General features: G+C 39.3%; 2 protein-coding genes across 14 annotated transcripts in view; one reads left to right on the forward strand and one right to left on the reverse strand.

Annotated features, from left to right (window-relative positions):
• Positions 1–939: 939 nt before the first annotated feature.
• On the reverse strand, positions 940–3,997 carry LOC134145444 (nuclear cap-binding protein subunit 2). 2 transcript variants are annotated; one of them, XM_062584950.1, is made up of 4 exons: positions 3,764–3,997; positions 3,327–3,508; positions 2,366–2,504; positions 940–1,698 (listed from the first exon to the last, which is right to left on the reverse strand). In XM_062584950.1, the coding sequence occupies exons 1-4, from the start codon at positions 3,848–3,850 to the stop codon at positions 1,600–1,602; spliced, it is 507 nt and encodes a 168-aa protein (XP_062440934.1). In that variant the 5' UTR covers positions 3,851–3,997; the 3' UTR covers positions 940–1,599. The 2 variants fall into 2 exon arrangements, with proteins under 2 accessions (XP_062440934.1, XP_062440935.1); XM_062584951.1 differs by having other exon boundaries at positions 3,327–3,503; positions 3,764–3,825.
• A 64-nt stretch (positions 3,998–4,061) lies between these two features.
• The window catches only part of TEX11 (testis expressed 11), a 35,579-nt gene continuing 18,151 nt past the window's right edge, over positions 4,062–21,489 (forward strand). For 5 of the 12 annotated variants that reach the window (XM_062584925.1, XM_062584927.1, XM_062584931.1 and 2 more), the window contains exons 1-14: positions 4,089–4,130; positions 4,207–4,319; positions 5,946–6,030; positions 7,257–7,336; positions 7,800–7,880; positions 7,963–8,082; positions 9,553–9,633; positions 10,951–11,036; positions 12,853–12,910; positions 13,747–13,842; positions 16,187–16,268; positions 18,165–18,243; positions 19,763–19,914; positions 20,580–20,665. In XM_062584925.1, the coding sequence (XP_062440909.1) occupies positions 4,106–4,130; positions 4,207–4,319; positions 5,946–6,030; positions 7,257–7,336; positions 7,800–7,880; positions 7,963–8,082; positions 9,553–9,633; positions 10,951–11,036; positions 12,853–12,910; positions 13,747–13,842; positions 16,187–16,268; positions 18,165–18,243; positions 19,763–19,914; positions 20,580–20,665 (1,224 nt within the window). In that variant the 5' untranslated portion in view covers positions 4,089–4,105. Of the gene's footprint in view, positions 4,131–4,206; positions 6,031–7,256; positions 7,337–7,626; positions 7,881–7,962; positions 8,083–9,552; positions 9,634–10,950; positions 11,037–12,852; positions 12,911–13,746; positions 13,843–16,186; positions 16,269–18,164; positions 18,244–19,762; positions 19,915–20,579; positions 20,666–21,489 lie in introns of those variants that run through there. The other 7 variants (XM_062584926.1, XM_062584937.1, XM_062584929.1 and 4 more) reach the window with 7 other exon arrangements.

A 21,489-nucleotide genomic window follows, 5' to 3' on the forward strand; every position in this document is an offset into this window, starting at 1 on the left:
AAGTCATCTTCCTGCTCCTTCGCGCTGCATCACAGAGACAGTCTGTATCACAGGCTTGTCAACTCCTGTCATTTCTTAGATCTGCTGAAGACTTAACATGCAGTTTGTTCAAAACTTGTGACAGTAATACAGCTGCAGCCACCTGACTTGCATAAACAAGCAGGTAGTAGACATTTCAAAGAATTAAGTGCAATCCCCCCTGCCCCTTGCCCCAGCTGTCAGTGTCAAGACTCCAGGGTAACTTGAGCGTTGAAGTAATTTAAATTGTGTGCCTGGTCTATATATGAGTGTGCAAGAGAACACACTGCATTATCTTGGATAAGATAATGCAAGAGAAATTGTGACTATACGTTATTGGGCTGGGAGCAGCTTGTACTAACTTTTAACTTGTGCAATGGAATTGCCTGACTTGAGAGATGCTTGGGGACGCACCAGAAAGGGCTTTCAGTTCCCCCATGGTGCCTTGTTCAGATGCTAGTCACAAATTAGTGTCAGCTGTGCTCTTTATACCTCTCACAAAAGGGGAAGAAAGCCTGTTATAAACCCAGGGTAAGGGAGTTTCTGGTTCCTTCACCTCTTAAAGCACACACCAGGCCTTTGTATTGCTTTCTACAATTCTTGGATTCTGCAACTAACTACGTAGAGGATAGAGAAATATTTCCTAAAATCTCCTGGTGAGATTTTAGGAAATAAGGACTTGCCTTATTTAGAGCAGCTGTATACTTTTTATAAGGAACTTCCTTCTGATTTCAGTCGGCAGCTATTGCAAAACATAATGGAAGGAAAAGCCAGTACCAAGAGGAAGGCCAAGAGAAAGACAGCAAGACTCATTTGTGTTCCCTTTTAGTGTTTTTCTATTCACAGCTTTAAAATGCCAGCAGGGCATGCTCCCCAGCTTCTGTCATACAGCTAGCATTTTGATGCACAAACTGCAGCAGGTAGAGAACTCACTGTTTATTTAAAAAATTGAAATAAAATTTAACAAAATCACAGCAAACAGTGATGATCTGAAAAGCCAGGCAGCACTGGGGTCATCACAAAGAGAAGGGCTCTGCAGGTCTGACCAAGCCAAGGGCTAGATGTGCAGATAAGCACCTCCAAGTGGACAGTAAGACCTTTATACACTTCTCTCATCTAAACAGCAATACTGTTTTTTAAGCAGATGGAGACTGTAAATTGGAGAGCTGAAACTCTGGTGCATCTCTACAAGGTGTCCAGACACCTGGAGGGCTTTGATGTGGGTAAACGTCCCAGAAGTTCCATTTGAGAGCGACCACACCTGCGGCAACAGCCTGGAGGAAGCCGCCCGCTTAGCTGCCACGTGAAGAGTACATCGTATGGTCAGCATGACACACTGTGTTTCTTCTTACCCAGAATCCTGCAGAGCTGTCCGTTTTTTTCCCTTTTTTGCCCTGTATCAGCACAGAACATCCTCTCTAGCCCAGAAGGAAGGGGGAATGAACACATGTATATCCACAGTCTAAGGAGAGTCACCTTTTGCTGGAACTTGTATCTCACTCCCTACCCCAATCCAAAATGCAAGAACAGGGCTAGCTCTGGAAGGACAGAGCCCTCTAGGAGCTAGGACCCACGAGGCAATTAATAGATTGCAGGCTGATGATTTGCCTTCTGCATCTGAATGATCTTGCCAAAACCGCCTCTTCCCACGTCGTAGTCTGTTCGGTACTCATCTCGCACCTGAGGCACAGCAGTAACACACATTAGTACCCTGCACTGCCCATCTCCAGATACGCTTCAGAATCATCATCCCTTCTTTGCTCCATTGGTGGGGAACTGAAAGTTGGGTTACAAGCACTTTGACTTGTTTGAAATCTCTTCAAAGGATCCACCAGAAAGTTGCTGGTGGTAGTAAGAATGACAAACGAGGCTATAACAGATGGCTAAGGTCTTCTTAAACAAGGAACAAAAGATCCAAAAATATTCTAATGCAACTTTGCAGTCAGCTTTCTGGATCAACAGGAACATTTACACCCCCCCTCTCTCTCCCTCCTGGAAATCTGCAAAGGAATCTTACCTTCTCACTGGGGCACGCTGTTGGATTATGGCAGCTACACTGCCCTCCCCTCATTCAAATTCTGCATCATTTTAAGAAGTCTAGCTCAGAAACAAGGCAAATTCTGTTTGCATAGCCAAAAAGATTGGAGTCCCAGTTAGAAACTGCCTTAAGCTCTGCTTCTAGCTCTAAACACCAGGATAGCTCAGTTACCAAAACAACCTGGGAGCAGCTAATATTCCTTATTGGGTCTTTATAGTCTGCACTTTACCTTGAATACGACAAAACTTGAAAAGCAGCACCCAACTTTAAAGAAAACAGATTCAAGGTCTGAACTAGTAATCTCTTTACCTGTCCTCCAGTCTTTCCTCTCCCATACTGTCGCCCTTCCTTAAATCCTGCATCCCAGTCAGTTCGAATGATGCGGTCATCTAGTCGGGTGCCATTGATAAATCGCATTGCATGTTCAGCATCTGCTCTTGTGTAGTATCTGAAACATACTGTAAGGAAAACTAAACATGCTGTTTTATTGGCTGCAAGAAAAATAAAAAGTACTGTTATATTTGAGAAATAGAGGAACCCTGCCTTCCAGCTTAACACACTGCTCTTTTCTATGGGATCAAAAATTGTATTGATATAAGTGCAAATTTAAAACAGCTCCAGCTCCTTCCTAAGATGCTGTACTTTAATGTTAGTACCTGCACAGACATGAAGTAACTTTGGATCACTTATTTCAGAAGTAAATGAAACAAATGTGTTAAAGTTTTGCTGCGGGCAAGAAACCTGTAGTATGCCTTTTTATATTATCTGAAACTTGACTGAACTTGAGCAAGATCAGCAGGCCTCACAGGAGAACATATTTAAAGACAGCTCACAGGACAACTTGTACAAGCCTGTATCCTGTGCTTGGGAATAGTGCCATGGATTATTCTACTAGTTCATTCAAGTGTGAAGCTAAGGTGAGAAAATGAACACGTGCTCTTAACTTTGGCCACAAAAAAGGTCATACTGGTGATTTTTTTCGTGGGCCCTAAAATCTGTTAAGAAATTAATAAATTAAAGGTGCTCTCTGCCACCTCCAATAAATATGGAAGTGACAGCACTTTTCACTTACAATGAAAAGCAGAAAGACCTGTCTCTGAAAAAGGATGGAGGGGAAAAAAGCAGAGAGGATGGAAGAAACATCCTTGATAGGGAGAATCTGAGTTTTGCTCCCTTTCGACTTTCCCATAGCAGCACGGCTAAGCTTGATACCCAGAGAGGGATAGCGGTGGCACCCAGGCACCGGCCGGCAGGGAGCCAGGAAGGATACTCGACAAAGCAGAAGCCGCAGGGAGTTTTCTTGATCTTGTCGAGCCCCATGACAATCCTCTTGACGTCCCCGCACTTGGAGAAAAGCTCCTGGATCTGCTCCTCGGTGGTGTAGAAGGACAGGTTGCCCACGTACAGCGTGGAGGAAATCTTCAGGGATTTCTCCTGCAGCTGCCTGCTACCCTGAGGGCAGAGTCGAGCGCGCGGCGGCGTGAGCGATCCCTGCGCCGGGGCTCAGCGGGCGCCTCCGCGCACCGGCCTGCCCGGCGCTGCGCCGCCCCTCAGGCCTCGGCCTCATCCCGCTGCCTCCGCCGCCCCCCCCCCCCCCCCCGCGCCTCTCGGCCGTGCCGCCCCCCCCCCCGCTTCAGGCCTTGTCGTTCCCCGCCACCCCCCGCCTCAGGCCCCGCCGCCGCGCGCGCGCGCTCTCCGGTTCCGCACCCGGAAGTGCTGGTCGCGGTACTGGCTGATCTCGCAGTAGGAGTCGCTGTTGAGCCCGCTCAGCGTGGTGTGGAGCAGCCCCGACATCTCGCCGGCGCCCGGCAGGGCCCTGCTCCCGGGATCCTTCCAGAACCGGCGCGGCGCCCACCGGACGGCAACCGGGCGGGCCGGCGGCCGCCGCGCGCCGTTTCATTGGCCCCGGCGCCTGCCACTCCGGGCGGGGAGGCGGGACGACCGCGCCGGACAGCCAATGGCTGCGGCGCTGGGCTCCGCGCAGCGGCGCGCGCGGAGAGGGGGTAGCGCGCATGCGCGGCGGCGGCGCCTCAGCGGGCGCGGGTGGCGATGGCGGCGGCGCGCGCTGTGGCAGGTAGCGCCCGGCCCGGCCCGGCCCGGCCCAGCTCGCTGGCCGCAGCCCCACGCCCGCCTCCCCGCCTGTCTTGCAGGGCTGATCCGCGAGCTGTTGCGGGAGGAGGCGCCGTCGCGCATCGCCGCCGCCACCGAGGAGCTCTTCGAGGCGGCGGGCAGCGTCGCGGCGGCGGAGGGGAGCGCGGCCGAGGTAGCGCCGCGCCGCGCTTCTGAGGGAGCGGCCGCGCCGCCGCGGCCTCGTCCCGCCCTCAGGGCGCCCGGCCGGGCGGAAAGTCCCCAGACCGGCAGATTGCGTCACTCCGAGGAAGCGGGGCTCGTCCCGAGGGGAAGCCGCCGCCCCCGCGGTGATGTTCCCCCGCGTTTCCACCCTCCGTCTTGCCTAATCGAAATCTGTAGTAAAATCCCGCCTTACGCATCTGTGGATGCGTGAGAGCGTCGTTTTGAGTCACGGCGGGGTCCGGCCTCTCCTGATTGCGGCTTCTGGTACCGCTAGCAGATACCAGAGGAAGAAAAACTCAGGCGTGTAGTCTGATTTGCCTGATAAACCCCATACCTAACATTTGAGATGTTTGTTTTATTTTTGTACGTTTGAGCAGTGATCTAACTCACTCTTAAAATGCTTTTAACTTCAAATCGTTTCTTCCTCTAGGTAGTCCTCGTGCAGGAGTACTTAACAAATAAAGTAGTAAACGTCTTTAAGAGAAGGTTCTGCTTTGACAGAAGCTGCGCCCAAAAGAATTATGATGAGAAATGCATGAATCTGGAATGAAAACAAGAATAACTGATTTTGTCTGACCTGTTTAACCAAAATTGGGCGTTGAAGGGAAATTTTGTAGTGATTATCCAGTAAGGCAGAGAGTGGTTTTGAAAGTCCTGAATTTGTGACAAAGAACAAAGAAGGCTGGCAAGTGTCAAAACGGAAAATATTTTCCCCGCTATCTGTAAGGAAAAAAAAAATTGCATAGAACTAGTATCTGTCAGTTCTTTGTGTTGGACTAAATGATTTTTAAAGAAAGGAATCTGTATAAAGTATACATACTGTATTCTGAAAGCTGCCAGTGAACCAACTGTACCTTGGACATTGCACAATTTTTGCATGTGTGTTTTCATTCCAGATGAATAGGGTAAGATAAGTCATATTTTGATAAGTTCGGAAAAGGATTTGATATCAGATAAATGGAATTTGTTTAGGAACATATTTTAATGAAACCAAACAAAGGACTTGGAATATTTCTGAAGTGCACCACTTCATTTACAAAATCTGTTGTGCACAATTCCAAATTAGAGCTGATGGATGGTGTGACATGTATGTGGGTATTGTGTCTGCCTTATGATTAATTAGTTCTTTGTAGTTTCAGGTTATGTCTGCCTTTGACTTAGAATCCTTTTCTTTCTAACCTTGCTTCATCTTGTAAATACTCTCATGTTTAGACGTGAAATAGTCTTTTCTAAGATTAAAAAGTATATCTTATGAAATATGCTTATGAAAAGAATACGTGATTCCTGGCAACTGCTTGTACGTTTTCTGAAATGACTGAACTGTTGAAAAGAATGTTTCACACTTTCAAGAAAGCCCCTGTGGCCTATTCAGCAAGCCTGTATTTAGGTTACTATCCCAGATACGAAGACAGGCAGATCATGCAATAGTTTGACAGTAATCTCACACCTTTTGAGTCCACTGTAAAAGGAAGTTACACAAACATGTACACAGGTCATTAACGTGACATACATGAAAGATGGTTCTTTTTCCGGTAGTACATTTCAGTGTCATCCAAACTGAAGTGAAAATTAAATCTAATGGAGTTCTCCCTCTCAGGTTGAAGAGAGTGCAATAAACCTGTGGAATTGGGCTGTGACCAAACACACAGGTTCTGTCATCAGTGATGAGCAAAGAGCTAAACGTATGTATGTGTTCTGTATCTTCCTAAATGGTTTTGTGTGATGTAGCGTAAAAAGGAAAAACTGACAGCTATATACATAATGCTGTAGATTTGTTTAGATCTTTGCAGATAAAATGTAGACAGAAAATTGTATGGATGGGCTTATATAAACAGCTCAGGAAGGATCATCCTGGTATAATAATGATCTCATGAAACAGAATCAGTGTAGGATTTCTTTTCACACCCCGTTTCTGTGTCAAAGCATCAATAAAAATGTGACATGATCAAAGGAAGCTGTAATTTGTCTTCCAGTGCTGTTTTTAATCTGAAATTTTATGGAAATAACATTGATCTAAATTTTAGACTGTAAGTCACTTAACTGATGTGAAGTAGGACAGTTACTTTAAAGAAACAATCTCATCAATGATTACATACAAAAAACCATTAAATCTTTTTTTTCCTACCTTGCTTTAGCCCAGTGCACAGCTAATGGCTTTGCCTAAAACCAGGAGAAAACTTTTGGAAAGCAGAAGTGAGCTTTTAATCTTTTTCGTCATCCTGTTCTTTATGTAGATCGGCAAGATTATAATATCTGGCCTACGTTTTTGTCTTGAGGGATTATTGTTGAAATTATATATAATTTGCAGGGAAAAATGATGTCAGGTAAAGGGAAAAGGGTAAGTTTACACAAAATAAGTAATAATTGTTGTAGAGTGTAATGTTCTCAGATCTTATATCACAGCTGAAGGGCCAGGGAGAGGTTATTTAAAATATATTAAAGGGTGTCTTTTGTATTGCTGGTGTATAATGAAGGCCTGAAAATAATTTTGCTTTTTATTTTGAATTATTAATCATGATTTCCATATTTTGCTGGAGGCTATTTTGAGGCTCTCAAGATGTGCTACCGTCAGCAGCTGCAATGTAATTAAGTTTTTGAATACTATGTCTTCAACTTAAACTCTCTCAAGTGTTTATTAGGTATTTTGAAGAGAATGTCTTTTTTTTCTTGTTATTTTTTTTACCTTGATGCCTAAAACACAGGTTAAGTAGTTTGGCTAAAATTCGCTGACTGCATTGACTCCTGAAACTTTCAAAATTTTTTAACTTCTGTGATTTAGAATTTCTAAGCAGCAAACAACCTTTCAGATAAGGTAGGGCTTGACTTTTTTCTTTCTTTTTTTTTTTTTTTTTTTAAAAAAAGTGCAGAGTAGAGGAAGCTTATGAGTGTATGCACTGTTCTCTTGCAGTGAGATTTGTTGCTTGTAGGTTGGTGTGCCTGTGTGAAGGCAGTGATCCTCCAGAGGGAACTATTCGAAGACTAATTTTGGTAAGCGTAGCTAATGACAGGTGAGCAAGGGAAGTACAGTGGATCACCAAGGGAAATCTTCAAAACCTATTACAATTGTTTAGGAAATTGAGTGAAATATGTATAATTCAGAGGGATATCCAGGGTGAAGGTAGACCTATACTATCACAGGGGTACTTTGCTGAGCCAGTGCAGTTAGGAGTTTGCCAACATGCATTTAGCAGCATGTCTTTGTAATATGGTGCAGTAAAATATCACAAGAGCATAATATTCATCTATTTCAGTATCATATAGTGTTACCTATCTTGTAGGACATTGCAAGTCTTATGCTGCATCTGAATACACATGCCTTCATTCAAATGTGAGGGGGACGTGTCACAAGCTGGAGAGCGGAATTACCCTGATGAGAGCTGATAAGATCTAACACTACCCTTCTTTAGAAGTTATTAAATTTTCACAAGGCACATGCCATTTTCTCCTTCAGATGTCTATGAAAACTGGGAAAGGATGGATAGATATAGGAAAAGCTCAACTTGGGGATGGATTTCTAGAGATTGCCGTGAGTGTAAGTTATTTTTTTGTTTTAGTTTCTTACAAATAGGTGTGTTCATAAGTTCCACGAGTGATGCCTGGTCTCTGTTTTCCAGAGTATAGAAAAACTGTACGCAAAGTTGCTTAAAAGGCGTAATGATGAGGCAGATATTCATGTGCACAAAGCTGATGTGGAGAAGGACCTCTTCAAAGTACTCTCTTATCAGGCTGAATCAGTATGTGTTCTTCTCAGTTTTCTTTATAAGTCATTGGGAGTGTAGTGGGGAACTCTGGCCCAGTTATTAGATGTATGAGTAGTTGGCACTGAAGACTTGCTGAAGGATATATTTCTTTAGCTTACATGTAAGATCTCAGGTCTGATGTTTGCATTCTGTGTTGCAATAACTTAATAATTTTTAATTTGCTCAATTTATCACTCATTTCTGCTGTGCTGTTTATTATCTTCTAGTTCAGATTTGTTGCTCTGTGATCTGGCTAGCATGGGTGTTTAAAAAACAAACAATTGCCTTTCTGAATCATAAATGTGTCTGTTCCAAAGGTGGCTTGTGCTCAACTGAAGGAGGGATAGATAAGATTGATTTAGAGCCTGGGTCCTCGTATCTGCCGTAGGGTAACATATACACAGCAAGGTTGGTCAGTTCAGAACGCTCATTGTACTTCACTGGTATTTGCAAATAGACTGACTGAAAAGTACATGAATGCAACATTCATCATGACTGTAGGTAGTTGAGGTTAATATCTAATGAGTGGTATTATAAGCCACACATGCAAAGTCTTCTATAACTTAAAGCAGTTTTCTTGACTGTGCAAACTCACAAACAGTAACACCAAAGTGTTTCATGCTGGGAGATGGACATCTTTCTAAATGTGGATACCCTTTCCTCCATGATCTTGTACATGCTGGTCTTCACATATAAAAGCTTTAAATAATGGGAGAGTTGGTATAAAATCATAAGATCTAGAATAGTGAGTTCTATGACATTTGATATTTTCATTGATGTCTCAGTCTCCGGTATCATACAAAGAAGTAAGAATCTTCATGATAGGTATCAAAAAAGGAGCCTAGCTCAATAAGAGAAAAGTTTGAAAATACAAGAAAAGTATTCTAGAGGATCAATAATATAAATTAAAATAATTCAAAGGGTATAATTTAGAAAATTCTGTGTTTTTGCCAGCTATGATCATGATTTTTGGTGTCTGACTAATAATTCATGAGTCAAAATAGCTCTAATCTCAGTATCTGGAAAAGGAGTATTATCCCATAAGTTCCCAAGAACTTCCCAAAACAGACCAAAGCAGTGACCAGAATTTTTAACTTAGCATCTAATTGATCATAGAGACAAGAGAGGATCCTAAGTTGTTGGAGAGGTGTTGTAAGGTTTGTTTAACTGTTATACCATCTTAAGATTTGAATGAAGTGGTCCCATGTGTCTTACCTTTTCATACTCTATCCAAGGACTGCAGTGTTTTTTTTTTTTTTTGGATGTCTTTATCATCTGGCGATGTATAGAAATAAACAGAATTATTGTAGGACTATAAGAACAAATTTCTAATCCCAAACTTGGCTTTATTAGATGTCGAAAAAAGCATGTGGCCTAAGTCCCTTTTGTAGAGAATCAGTATATTAAAGATTTTTTAAGACAGATTGTTCACTAACAGTTTATTGGCATGTTCTGCTTTCTTAGGCAGTTGCTCAAGGAGAGTTTCAAAAAGCAGTGATGTGTGTGCAGCGCTGCAAAGATATGTTGATGAGGTTGCCAAAAGAGGTTAGTGAAATCATCCTTTCTGTATCATTCTGAAGTTTGAAAATTTACTTTCCTCTTTCTGTGTTAAGAAGTCACCTTATAGAAGAATTTGAAAAATACTTTGAAAATCTTTGTACATCTCTTCTATATTTTTTGGCCATTTTTATACTAAAAATATTGCATGAAAACAGCAGTTTTTTTCTTCAAAGTTCATTTTTTCCTGTTGCTCATAGTTTATCGCTCAAAATAGAAAAAACACCAGCATTTTATGTGGCTTATTTCTTTTTTCACTAGGTGTCAGTGAGGTATGCCACAATGTGCCTGAAGTGTTAGGTTAAACACTTTACGTGCAGCCCTCTCAATGCTGTAAACCCTCTTATAGGAGGAAAACATTCACAGCTGAACTTACGAAAAATAAGGGTTTCACGTCTGAGAGTGATTATTTTATTGCTCATGCATAGTGAGTCTGTACTTTTGTCTCTCGACTATAATGAGATCAGAAATACATTTATTTGAGGAATATTGTACTACCTGTCTCATTTTCAATGAAGGAGTTGAAATTCTAACCTTAGTCCCTTGCAAGAAGCATCCTTTATGGATGTAAATGGATGCAAAATATTAATGATCAGTTAGCATTTAAAGTAACTTTCAGTCTGTTCTTTGGACAGCTTATGACAGTTGCAAATCATTTCAGTGGAAAGACAAGTTGTTATGAACATACACTGTAGTGGGGCTGACTGACAAAGCAGAAGGCAGCAGTGCTCTGAGTAGCCAAGCATTCCAAACCCTTTTTCTCCTCAAGGTTGTAGTGAAGACAATCATTTTTTAATCTAGTGAAGACATGCTGGGAAAAAGCCTGCTGTGGAAGAGGTGGAGTTCTCTTCATTTAACTATGTAAAAGTAAAACTAGTTTTTACAGCATATATGTGAGAGTCAGGACTTTGGGTGATTTTTTTTTTAAAAAATAAATTTTATTTTCCAGATAATTTTTGCCTCTCCAGATTTTCCTTTCATTTTTTAATTTTAATTATTTACTTTTCACAGTTCTAATGCTTTCAGTCTGATTTCTTGAGGAATTAGTCTACATCATGTATTTATACAGTTCCACTCTTGTGTATGTCCTGGGGAGACTGATTAATGTTGCTTCACGTTCATGCAGAACAATGTGATTCCATTTTGGTTATGTTCAGTTTTCCCTCATGTAAGGTCAGATGTGATAGATAATAGTAGATATATCTTTAAAGTAAAAAGCATTTAAAAGAGCCTGAGACGGGAGTGCCATAGATCTAAAGAAGTTTCTGCAAGATCATTATAGAAGGAGGACTGTCTTTATTGCAGACCTGTTACCTATCAATCCTCTGTTATAACTTTGGAGTGGAAACCTATGAATGGAAGAGGTATGAACAGAGCTCCTTTTGGCTCAGGTAATGTGAAAAGACAGACAAAATCTGGCTTTAGAGATGTGAAAACATGTGAAGGAATGGGGGAGCAAGGGAATATCAAGGTCGAGGTTTATTGAAAAATGTAAATATGAGAATACAAGCTTTTAACTGAGCTAAGTTGGATAAGCAAGTAGTTGCCTTGGTGACATTTCTTCAGTTTACAGATGCATTCTTTTGAATCTGCTTTTCTCTGTTGCTTGACACTTAGGACTGCTCTGCATAAAGGTTTTCATGTCATTAGAACGAAAACTTTCTTTTCATGTGAAAATCATGTCCGTGGTTCCTCCTTTTCACCTTATCACCTTACCTGAGATTTTTTCTGTGAAGGAGTTGTTCCCAGCTCTTGTGCTATTCATAATAAAGGAGGAATTTGAAAGTTTTAGTGATATCCTTCTCGTCAGTTTTAAATAGATTTGTTCTAAAAAATACTTGAATTTTTCAGAAAGGAGGTGCCTAACTGAGGGCAAGTTCTTGACTGACTAAAGACAGGTTTATTATGTAGTTCTCTCTGCTCCAGTGCTCCTATCCATTTTCCTAGGTTACAGCAGTGATTCAAGCAACTGCACAGCCCAGCAAATGTGTTTATTGTCTTCTCAGAGTTATAAGTGACCTTTATAGTTTTTTTTTTTAACTTTGACTGACTAACTAAAGACAATTCAGAAATTTACAGCAAAAGTAATTAATGTGCTATAGGGATTTGCTTATGAGAAAAGGTGAAATGAATAAAATCTGTCTATTTTGGCAAAGTGACAGTGTACTAATTATTTACAGATATTTGTGGATATACCGAGTAAACATTAAGGTGAAAAAGAAATAATCATGGATGAGTTGAGTAGGATCCAAATGGGTGACACAGTATTATTAAAGAATAAAAAAAATAGGCTATTAGGAAGAATATTCTCATGCCAAGGCTGTAACTCAGCTCAGAAAGTTTGTTTTTGTTTCTTCATGTTCTTTTTCTTTTTTTTTTTTTTTAAGTACTTAGATAGCTGAGAAATCAAATGGCTTTACCTCTAGTTCAGAGTATTCATGGTCACATATGGTATCAAAGAGGATTTGTAGAAATGCTTAGAATTAATTATAACTGATGCTTTGGAAACTATTCTTTTAATTTTGTTCTTGTGGAAAATTAAATGCTGAGTCCTGACATGCTCATGACAAGATTTGAGGAGGAAATTAACCTTTGCAAGATGCAAATATTTTTCTGGAGAAAGATATTTAGCTCCACCTAGTGGATTAAGATTTCCCTATACTGAGAACGTGTTAAATTAGGAAATAAAAACGCAGTCATTCTGTTTTTCTTTTTAATAGTTTTTATTCACAAAATTCAAAATCTAAACTGGTTTTGTTGAATTTTTTATTTTCTCTTGGGCAATCTTGTGTGCTGTCATTTAACTTTTAGGAAAAAAGTGAGGAATCATGATGCCCAGGTTCTGTGTATGGCTGCTATTGGCTTGCAGTGATATAGGGAGTTGTTCATATATAACTTTTATGTATGACTGTATTGTATGGCAATAAAAAGAAAGCTTGCGGAAATGGTTGAATAGGAGATGTTACAGAAGCTAATGCAACAGGTTGAAGAAAGTAGTTGAGTACAGTTTTTGATATGAGGATTTAGAAAGAAAGCACAGTCTTATACTCCTCAGTAAAAATGAGTGCTGAGATTAGGTTGTATGATCTAGGTGGTTTCTAATGGCCTGCAAAGTGGGAAAGGATAGTAATGTAGCACATATCAGAAGACTTGCTGAATTTATCTCTGTCATCCCAATTAATTATAACTTTTCCTTGTCATTGGTAGCCAGAGTTATGAAATTGGGAAGATGGATATGAAATACTCTACTGGGAAAGAAATGCAGGTAGGAAGTATAGGAAGTTTTTGTTGACATGATTCACTGCATCATCTGTCTCTACTGTGCCAAACCTGACAAATGATTCTCTGACCTCTTCTTTAGCACTATCTGCTGTGAAGTCTGGCAAAGTTGCAAGTCAGCTTTCTGTGAGTGTTAGTATTAGGTAAATCATGGATGGGTGCCGTTAATCACTTTCAAATCTAGTATTTCACAGAGATTACACTGTAGAAAACAAAGCTGAAACAGACCCTTAGAGATCATTTTCCTTCTCCTTTTTCTTTCAAGGCATCATCTGTTACAGCTGTGTCATTTCTGACAGATGTCTGTCCATCTTGTTTATAGGCCCATTACTGCTAGTACTACCCACAGTGGATATGGAGATGATTTTATCCTCTTCCCCTTTGTATGAACCAGTTACATACTAGAAGACCATTTTCATCCACGTTTGCATTCTTTCCCCTCAATGAAGCAGCTAGCCCTGGTTCCTTCAATTTCTGCTTTCATTTTGTTTCTCCAGATCTGTGATTTTCCTTGTTACTCTTCTGTGCTCCCCTAACTCTAGTTGATTCATGTTCTGTTTGAATTACAGTGTTAAGATTGGATATAACACTCTGCTCAGGCTTCAGAGTAGAGCAGTCATTTTGTATGTCTGATGCCAGGCATAAATAAGGCATTGGAATGCTTTGAAAATGCCTTAAATAAGTCATTGAAGGCATTTCTCTGACTCAGATTTTATTTTTCATATCCTTAATTTTAAGACTTTTTATTTATAATCTTGATGTATATTTTGTTCTTCCTATTCAAATGAAGCTTAAACTTTTAGTTTTTTTTTTTCTTTCCAGGCTAAAGTGCTACGATTATTAGCTACGGCCTATTTGGAGTGGGATTGCAATCTGTATCTTGACAAGGCACTGAAAGCTATAAACTTGGCAAATGAGGTAGTAGTGTGTTACAGTATTTAAGGTGTGCAATAATTGAAACTCAGAACATTTATTACATAATCATATGGAACATATTAATCACTGGCATGTTTTCCTTCAAATCAGGTAAATTAGGTACTGAGGTGTGTTTGCCTTACTTCTGAGTTTGAAAACCAAAACAAAACATGTTTTGGTGTTGGCAGCTTTCTTTGTAGAGAATTATTGCTGAGCACGCAGATGTAGAACTATCTTGCTTCTCTTTGCTTCTATTTGATAGTCGGATCCTTTGATAATGATCTGACTAAATTTTCTCTGGTGCATATTCATGAAAATTGTACAAACAGAATAAACTTCAGTGAGGTTCATCTGAGGTTTAAAGCAGCTGACTTTTTATGTACCAAACTTCTCTGGCTGCCATGGGTATGTCCACATTACATTTTGAGTCCCCATGTAATTATCTGTATAGATGTTCGACCAAGTGCCAGATGGGTTGAATTTTGGAAGCTGTGTAGCCACACGTCAGCCTTATTTCAAATAAATAATTTAGCTATAACACTTCACTAACATGATTCTATTTCTTCTGAGACCTGAAAAATGTGCTGTACCAACTAGTGTGAAGATACATAGATATATACACACATCTATATTAAAGTACGTATAACTAGTCACTAAAGTCTTCAGTGAAATAAAATATACATTAAAATATTACACCTGTACAAATTCCTTTTTCATCATGAAGACTTGGATAAATTTTATGCTTCTATCTCTCCAGATTAGTTAGAGTAACTTAATTTTCAAAAGTTTATCTTTTGTTGACCATTTTAAAATTTCCATTGGCAGTTTCATATCAAACAAGTTGTAAGTATAAAATACTATTTTAAACAAAAGTTCAAATTTGGTTTTTTGCATACTCGTTAAAACTTTCAGTCAGGTGCTGATGCATGTGCTGATGAGATCAGGATAAATGGCAGTGTATTTTAACCGTTCATATAGCATGCTAGTGCAGTATCTAAGCCCTTTGCAGCTTTTATTGTATTTATCATGACAAAACTCTTTGAAGAATGTTACCTTCCTTTTTTGTAACACACATTTTAATAATATGTGAGAGTATGGAAAACTAGAAGAAAATTTTTATTCTAGAGTCTGAAATGTACAGTGTTTCAGTGAGAGCTGAAGTATACAGATTTCACTCTTTCCATTTGCTAAAAGGGTGCCATAACACTTCCTGCTTTCTGAATAAAATCGCCCAGATACAGCAATCAGTCATGTTCATAAACTGTCTTAGACATAGTTGTATTGCACCTTCTTTGCAGAATTTTCATGTTCCATGAATTAGGTCTATCCTTAGCACTGATGATAATATAAAATTTTATGATTTGTATTTATTTTTGTAAAAACAAAACTTTTTCTTACGATCAATTTAAAAAAATATATATTCAGTATTCTTACTTGACCTATCAATGATTTTATAACTAGAATTAATAACTTACTGGAGGAAGCATGATCTAGTGAATTTGATACAAAATTAGCAAATAAGGAAACTTGAGTTCGGTTCCAAATTTTTGTTAATGATTTGGTGCATGACCATTTTGAAAATGAGAGGAATAATGAAAAAGACTTAAGAATGAAAAGGGCTATAACAGTGGCTGCTATTTGTGTCATTGGTTAATTTTACTGAGGTATATTTTCTGTGAAACAGATCAGGGCAAAGCAATCTTATTATCAGTGAGTTAAGCCAGTGAATTTTTCTGTTTGGTTCTTGTTTAGATTGGATTTGGTAGACAGTGTAGTTTCATTTCGATTTGTGTTTAAGTTCAACAAAAAATTTAAGAACAGTTCAATTTCAATATGAGAAAAACTAATGATTTGAACTATTTGTAAAATCTCATTTCTATCCTTATTTATTTCTCTAGACTTCTATTTTGGTCTCATTGTTGATCTCACATAGACACTAGAGTTCATATTATTATAAGCTACTTTGAATTTTGCCCGTATGAATTCTAGAGTAATCCTGGCAGTTCACACACACAAAATCAGGAGATGTTTCTGTCATTCAGTATTGCTTAGCTTCTATTTAAAAGTATTGGAGGCGGACCTCAGCAAAAAGAGGTTCATGTGTCTCTTGCTTATGTAGTCCTCAGAGTCTTTTGACCACATAAAATGAATAATAAATATATATATTGCAACTAAGAAGAAAACATTACTGTTTCTTATCTTTTGTTTCAGTCATTAAAATGGAACTGAAAAATGCAAGGGAGCATATACAACTTTCTGATGCTTTTCTGTGTTTTGAATGTGCAGGAATCACATAAGATCTATATTCTACGAACAGCTAAGTAATGTATTGTTTTTCATTGTGCAGAAGAGTTTGCATCCGGCAGGGTTTTTTTTGAAAGTTAAAATTCTTCTTAAAAGTGGAGCATCAGATGAAGACATCAATGCAGGTATCACACAGTTCTGTATAGGTTTCACAGTAAGGTCATATTATTCCGTATCCAAGAAGATAGCCTGTGTTAAGGATAAAAAAAAAAAAAAAGAGGAAAAAACCCCCTTTCTTGTGTGTTTTAGAGGCATCTGTATTAGCTAAATGTCACAATTCTGGTTTTGGAGTGTAGTCCATAGTAGTCTGTGTTAAGACAGACGTTATGCAGGGATTGATGTAAATTTGAATTAAACATGAGTTTCTTTTGTTGCTATTCTATGAGAGTTTAAATATGCTTGCTGGAAATGGGAAAGGAGGAAGAACCTGAAACCTGTTAGAATGAAGACAGTGGAAATACAGCACATAAAAATACATCTGATTTTAGACACAGGCCTAAGATTACTTAAAGAAGTTGGAAGTGGATTCTCTTACACAGTCAGCATAATAGAAAGGCTTGTGAAATACTGCTGTTCTGCATGTGCAATGTGTTTGCAGATTCTGGGTAAGAGACATCAAGTGTATATTAATGTGTTAGTAGTAGCCTGTGAGCCTGTGTTACCACAGTTTATTTGGTTTCTATAGGGCTTATAAGCTATTTTTTCCTTATTCCTTAAACTTGTCATATGAAGTGAATTGATTTTTCTGTTGGCATGATAGAAGAAGAAAGTTTTGGGGGGGATTTGGGGACAGAAGGAGTAATGTCTCAGACAAACTTTGTTTCCATAAATAAATAAATTATGTTTTCATAATAAATAAATTAGAGAGGGGCTTTCTGTTTGGAAAGCATAAGGTATTTGACGATTACTCTGCTCTGAGACATAAATGTACAATGAGGTAAGGAATTTCTTGCACAGAACTGGAAGGTTTGAATCCTACCAGAATGGCAGGAATGGAAACTCCACTTCAGATGGCTGCTGAGGAAGCTCAGCCAGCTTTCAAGTGGACAGTTACTCAAAGTTACCATTGTAATAGTTGGCTGCTTTTTTGCAGCCTGAATTGTTCTGTCATAATGTTGCCCATCAAAACATGCTCTGATTATATTTTGTAGAAATAAGAGTCATGTCAGTTTTTAAAGCAAGTTAACAAGTAGCTGTGCAAACACCAAAAAAAATTTTTTTTGGACCAGTTACAGTTACCTAAGCTGGATGTCTGTCTTCTCTTAGGTGGCTGGCAGAAAAGAGACTGGGGTGTCCGTGCACTGCAACTTCTCTTTCTTTTGAAAGAAGGTCTTTGCTAGGTTTTAGGCATTTGACTGAAATCTTCTATTGTACAGTTAGAAATGCTTAGAAGTGCACAGGCGCTGTAGAAGTGCTCCCTTTGACAACTATTACAACTGTCTCTCTGTGTTCCTTCTCTGATCTCATCCAAGCTACAACTGTTTTAAAGCTTGCCGTTAAACCATGAAACAGTTTAACAATTTTTAAACTTTAGCTAAGTGATCCAAAACTGATACCTACCTATGAGCACCAAGCATTTCAACAAACATTTTGCAGTTTATCTAAGACTACTGATGCTAAAGGCACTAGGTTTAAGTAATTCCAATTGCAGTGTGATGCAAACTACACACCTGACCACTCTCCTCAGTCATTTAAGTGATTCTATTTAGATATGGATGAGACCTATTGTTAGAGAGCAGCTTGAGGCAAAAGTTCGTGCTATTAGTGCCTATTCTATTCCTGTTTTAAAGAGACAGAGGTCTGTAATTCCAGAGCTACAAGCTGGCAGCTTTCTGTAGTACTAAATTCATTGTGAAGGGAAGAAAAGAAGGTCAAAACACAGTGAACATGTTTTATTTTTCTTTAGTTTTAGAATTGCTATATTCTTTTTTTTTTTCCCCAAAGAAGCTCTAAGACTATAAAGTAAGCAGTTAAGCTTTTAAGTTGACTGAGTAATTCCAAGTGCATTGTGTTCTGTCTAGCTGTTGCAGAGTTCCTGCACCATGACGTGTCTTTAGACTTCTGCTTGAATACTGCCAAACTGTTGCTGGAACATGGAAGGTATGAAAGCATTTCTAAGTGGAGTGAACACAGTATTTGAGCTTTCTAGCATGTGTTTTAAATATATGCAAGACAGTACTCAGGTGACCTCTAAGTGAAAGAAATAGTATTATCCAGAATTTCCAAACTAAGGTGACTAATAGCAACCAATTTGATGTAACAAAAAAGAAGCAGAATTGGTAAATACTACAAATCATTAGAAACAATCTGTAATGTGCAAAGAATTTAATAACCTTGCCAGGGAACAGCAAGTGCAGGGCTGCTGCATGAGGGAAGATGAACCAGGAGCCCAGGGTAGCTGCAACACCTCACCAGAAAGGACACAGTCCCACAGTGTCTGAACACAGCAGGTTGCCAGTAACAGGGTTCATCAGCAGACTCAGACATGGCAGAGTGATGAATGAGCTTCAGGGTCCATCCAGGGAGTTCAGTCAGGAGCAGCAGGAGATGAGGCTAGAGACAGAAGTGGAGACAAGCTGTCTGCAATGTAGGTCCAAGGTGTCTCTCTAGGAGACAGTGCTGGGGACAACTACACCTATGGCATAGCCCAGGCAAGGACTGGAGAATGAGGCCTGAACTTAAGCAGAGCTCCTGAACACTCAGCTGAGTGGACCTGAGTGGAGGACCCAGGTGAGGCTGGTCAGAGCAATTAAGGCCTAAGGGTGCACTTGAGATCCTGACAAGTCTTTACTTCTGCTTTTAAAGATGTAGAGATCAATGTATTTCTTGTAATAATTTTTTGTTATTAAATAACGAGTGATGTTTTGTGTGTATTCTGAAAGAGAGAAAGGCTGAGAAATACTTCAGTCACTAGCCTAGCAAGAGAAAGATGACAAAGAACTCCTGTTATACAGTGAAGCTTTATTTTAAATAAAAACTGACAGAGATAGGACAACAGTTTTGAGAACCAACCTGTCCTTTCTATAACAAGGTGACACATATAATGACAGCTGCAGAACAGGGTGTCAGATAAGGTTGAGTGGTGATTTGCAATGCCCTAGCCTTACTTTGGAATGATTAAGAGTGTTCTTGTGTAATTGTAATATAAATTGTGGGTCAGAAATGGTCTGTTCTTCCATACTAACTGCCTGAACCTCAGAATGAAAGAGTTTGGAGTCCTAGAATAATTCTTATGAAAAACAATATAGGGAAGAACAGGCTGCTACAAAATAAGACATGAAATTTCACCCAGTCAGATACTTCATCGTGATTGCCTATGTATACACTTTTACCTTGTAAAAATGTATACATCAGCTTTATTCTATAGGCCATATGCCTTATTCTTTCTTTTTGAGGAGTAAGCCCTCTTGTGAATATTTTGGAACCAGCATATGCTCATAGGAAGTTACTACTGAATAGATGCCCTGCAGTAAATTCATACTTTGACCTTGTTTTAATGTGGCCGTGTGTCAGTAGCACTAATGAGAAACATGCTGTATGGTGTGACTACATTAGTCTTCAGAATTGAAAATTAACAGCTCTTTCTGTGCAGCCTCTTAAAACTGCATCTCTTGAACAGGGAATTGGTTGGTTTTGATTTTCTAAAATCTGTTGCTGAACGGTTTGAATCTTCACCTGAACTTGGAAAAATCACCCTGCTCCACATTGAGTTCCTGTTGCAGAATAAGAGGGAGCAGCTTGCCAGGCAAAAGATTGAAGAAATTATTATAGGTCTGTATCCGTCTTTTGCTGAAAGCTGAGTTTAATCAATTTAAGTCTTCAATTCCATTTTTCTTTCTTTCTTTAGTCTTGTTTTTCTTTTTATTTGTGTCTCTTTTTCCTTCTGTTTCTATTGCATGGTGACTCTAAACTTCTGTAATGAATGGCAATCATGAGAAAGCTCGGGGCTGAATTCAATTGCTAGTGCAATTACTCCTTAGTGTAGCCTGTGTGTGACTGATAGGTGTGGGATTAGAGACGTTCACTACAAGATCTGTGTAATGTTAATATTTTGTCCATCCAGGCCAGTGTGTTTTAGTTTGTCAGTATTAAAACAGGTTGCATGTCCTTGTTTGAGCAGCTGAATTACAGGCCCCTTTTTAATGTCTTCTGCACGGTAGTATTTTCTGACTGTCAGAACTTCAGAAAGTCACAGTTTTATGTAGCATCTAACAGTATATTGAAGAGGCGTACTGTCATCATTCAAGCATGAAAATATTTATCCTTTTGCTCACTACTTTTTCTTTTCAGAAGCAGGATATGAAACACTGGATCCTGACTGAAGCTATTGCTTTGTCAGTGTTTCTTAGCCACAGACCAGTCTTTCTCAGATAGTTCTTAGGTCCTTCCCACTGTGCCTCTTAAAGTTCTTGTGCTGATTTGCAGTATCTTTTCAGGTCATTATACTGGGAAACAGCTGTTGCCTGAAACCTTGAACCAACTGCACATCATTTTGTGGGACAGAGCTGCCAAAAAATATGAGGTGTGAGACCAAGTAGTGTTGTTTTTATCTCTGTTAGTTAAAATTAAGACCTGCTTTTCCTGAGTGTTTTGGTATGTCTGTTTTTAGTTAGAGGGTAAGTTATGACTAAGATTCTTCCACTTAGAAGTAGTTTTATTTTAATCCAGCTAGGTGCTCTTTTTCATTACAGCCGCAAGCTTCACGTAGTCTCATCTCAGAGTTTGTACATGGACATACTGTTACAGCCAGAACTGATCAGCCAAGGGGCCTGTATATTCCATAATTCTGTTTTTTGTCTTGAGGAGGATGCAAAAATACTAAAATACGCTTTACTTTGAACTGTTTATTTTAGTCTTTAGAGGTACACTTCCTTCCCTCTGTTGGCTAGTTGTTGTTTTATGGAACATGAAGGGTTATCATGTATATATTGCTTTTTTGTTTAGCCTATATAAAGTAGTTTTGGATGTTTATATTATATATTAGTTAACATATCTTCCACACAGTGGGTTTTCTTTCTATTACCCCAAACCAAATACCTTTTTATTCTTGCAGTATTTGGAGAAAATGAGCTCATGCATCAATCTTGTACTTCTCTAATTTGCTCCATTGCTGAGCCTATAAAGAAATACACATGTTGTGACATTTTATTACCTCTCTTCTGCTTAGTCAAGGAGTACATTATAGTCAGAGCTTTGCTAATGACACAGCTTCTTTTCTCCTCATTTTCAAATAAATTCTCCCCCTTTATTACTGTGATTTTTACTTCTAATCCATCTGACTTCAATTGCAAGTCCCACACCAAGGGCTTCCTCTAATTTGTTCTTCTTTGTGATATATGGGAGGAC

The sequence above is a fragment of the Rhea pennata genome, chromosome 11 (genome assembly GCF_028389875.1).
Source record: "Rhea pennata isolate bPtePen1 chromosome 11, bPtePen1.pri, whole genome shotgun sequence".
In the NCBI taxonomy this organism is placed as follows: domain Eukaryota; kingdom Metazoa; phylum Chordata; class Aves; order Rheiformes; family Rheidae; genus Rhea; species Rhea pennata.

What these genes read in the sequence shown, in the direction of transcription:
- LOC134145444 (XM_062584950.1), bottom strand. Translation starts at nt 3,850, where the DNA reads ATGTCGGGGCTGCTCCACACCACGCTGAGCGGGCTCAACAGCGACTCC. An exon ending in ACCGCGACCAGCACTTCCGG is followed by an intron (nt 3,509 to 3,763) that starts GTGCGGAACCGG and finishes CTCTGCCCTCAG; the next exon opens with GGTAGCAGGCAGCTGCAGGA. An exon ending in TGCGGCTTCTGCTTTGTCGA is followed by an intron (nt 2,505 to 3,326) that starts GTATCCTTCCTG and finishes AGTATGTTTCAG; the next exon opens with ATACTACACAAGAGCAGATG.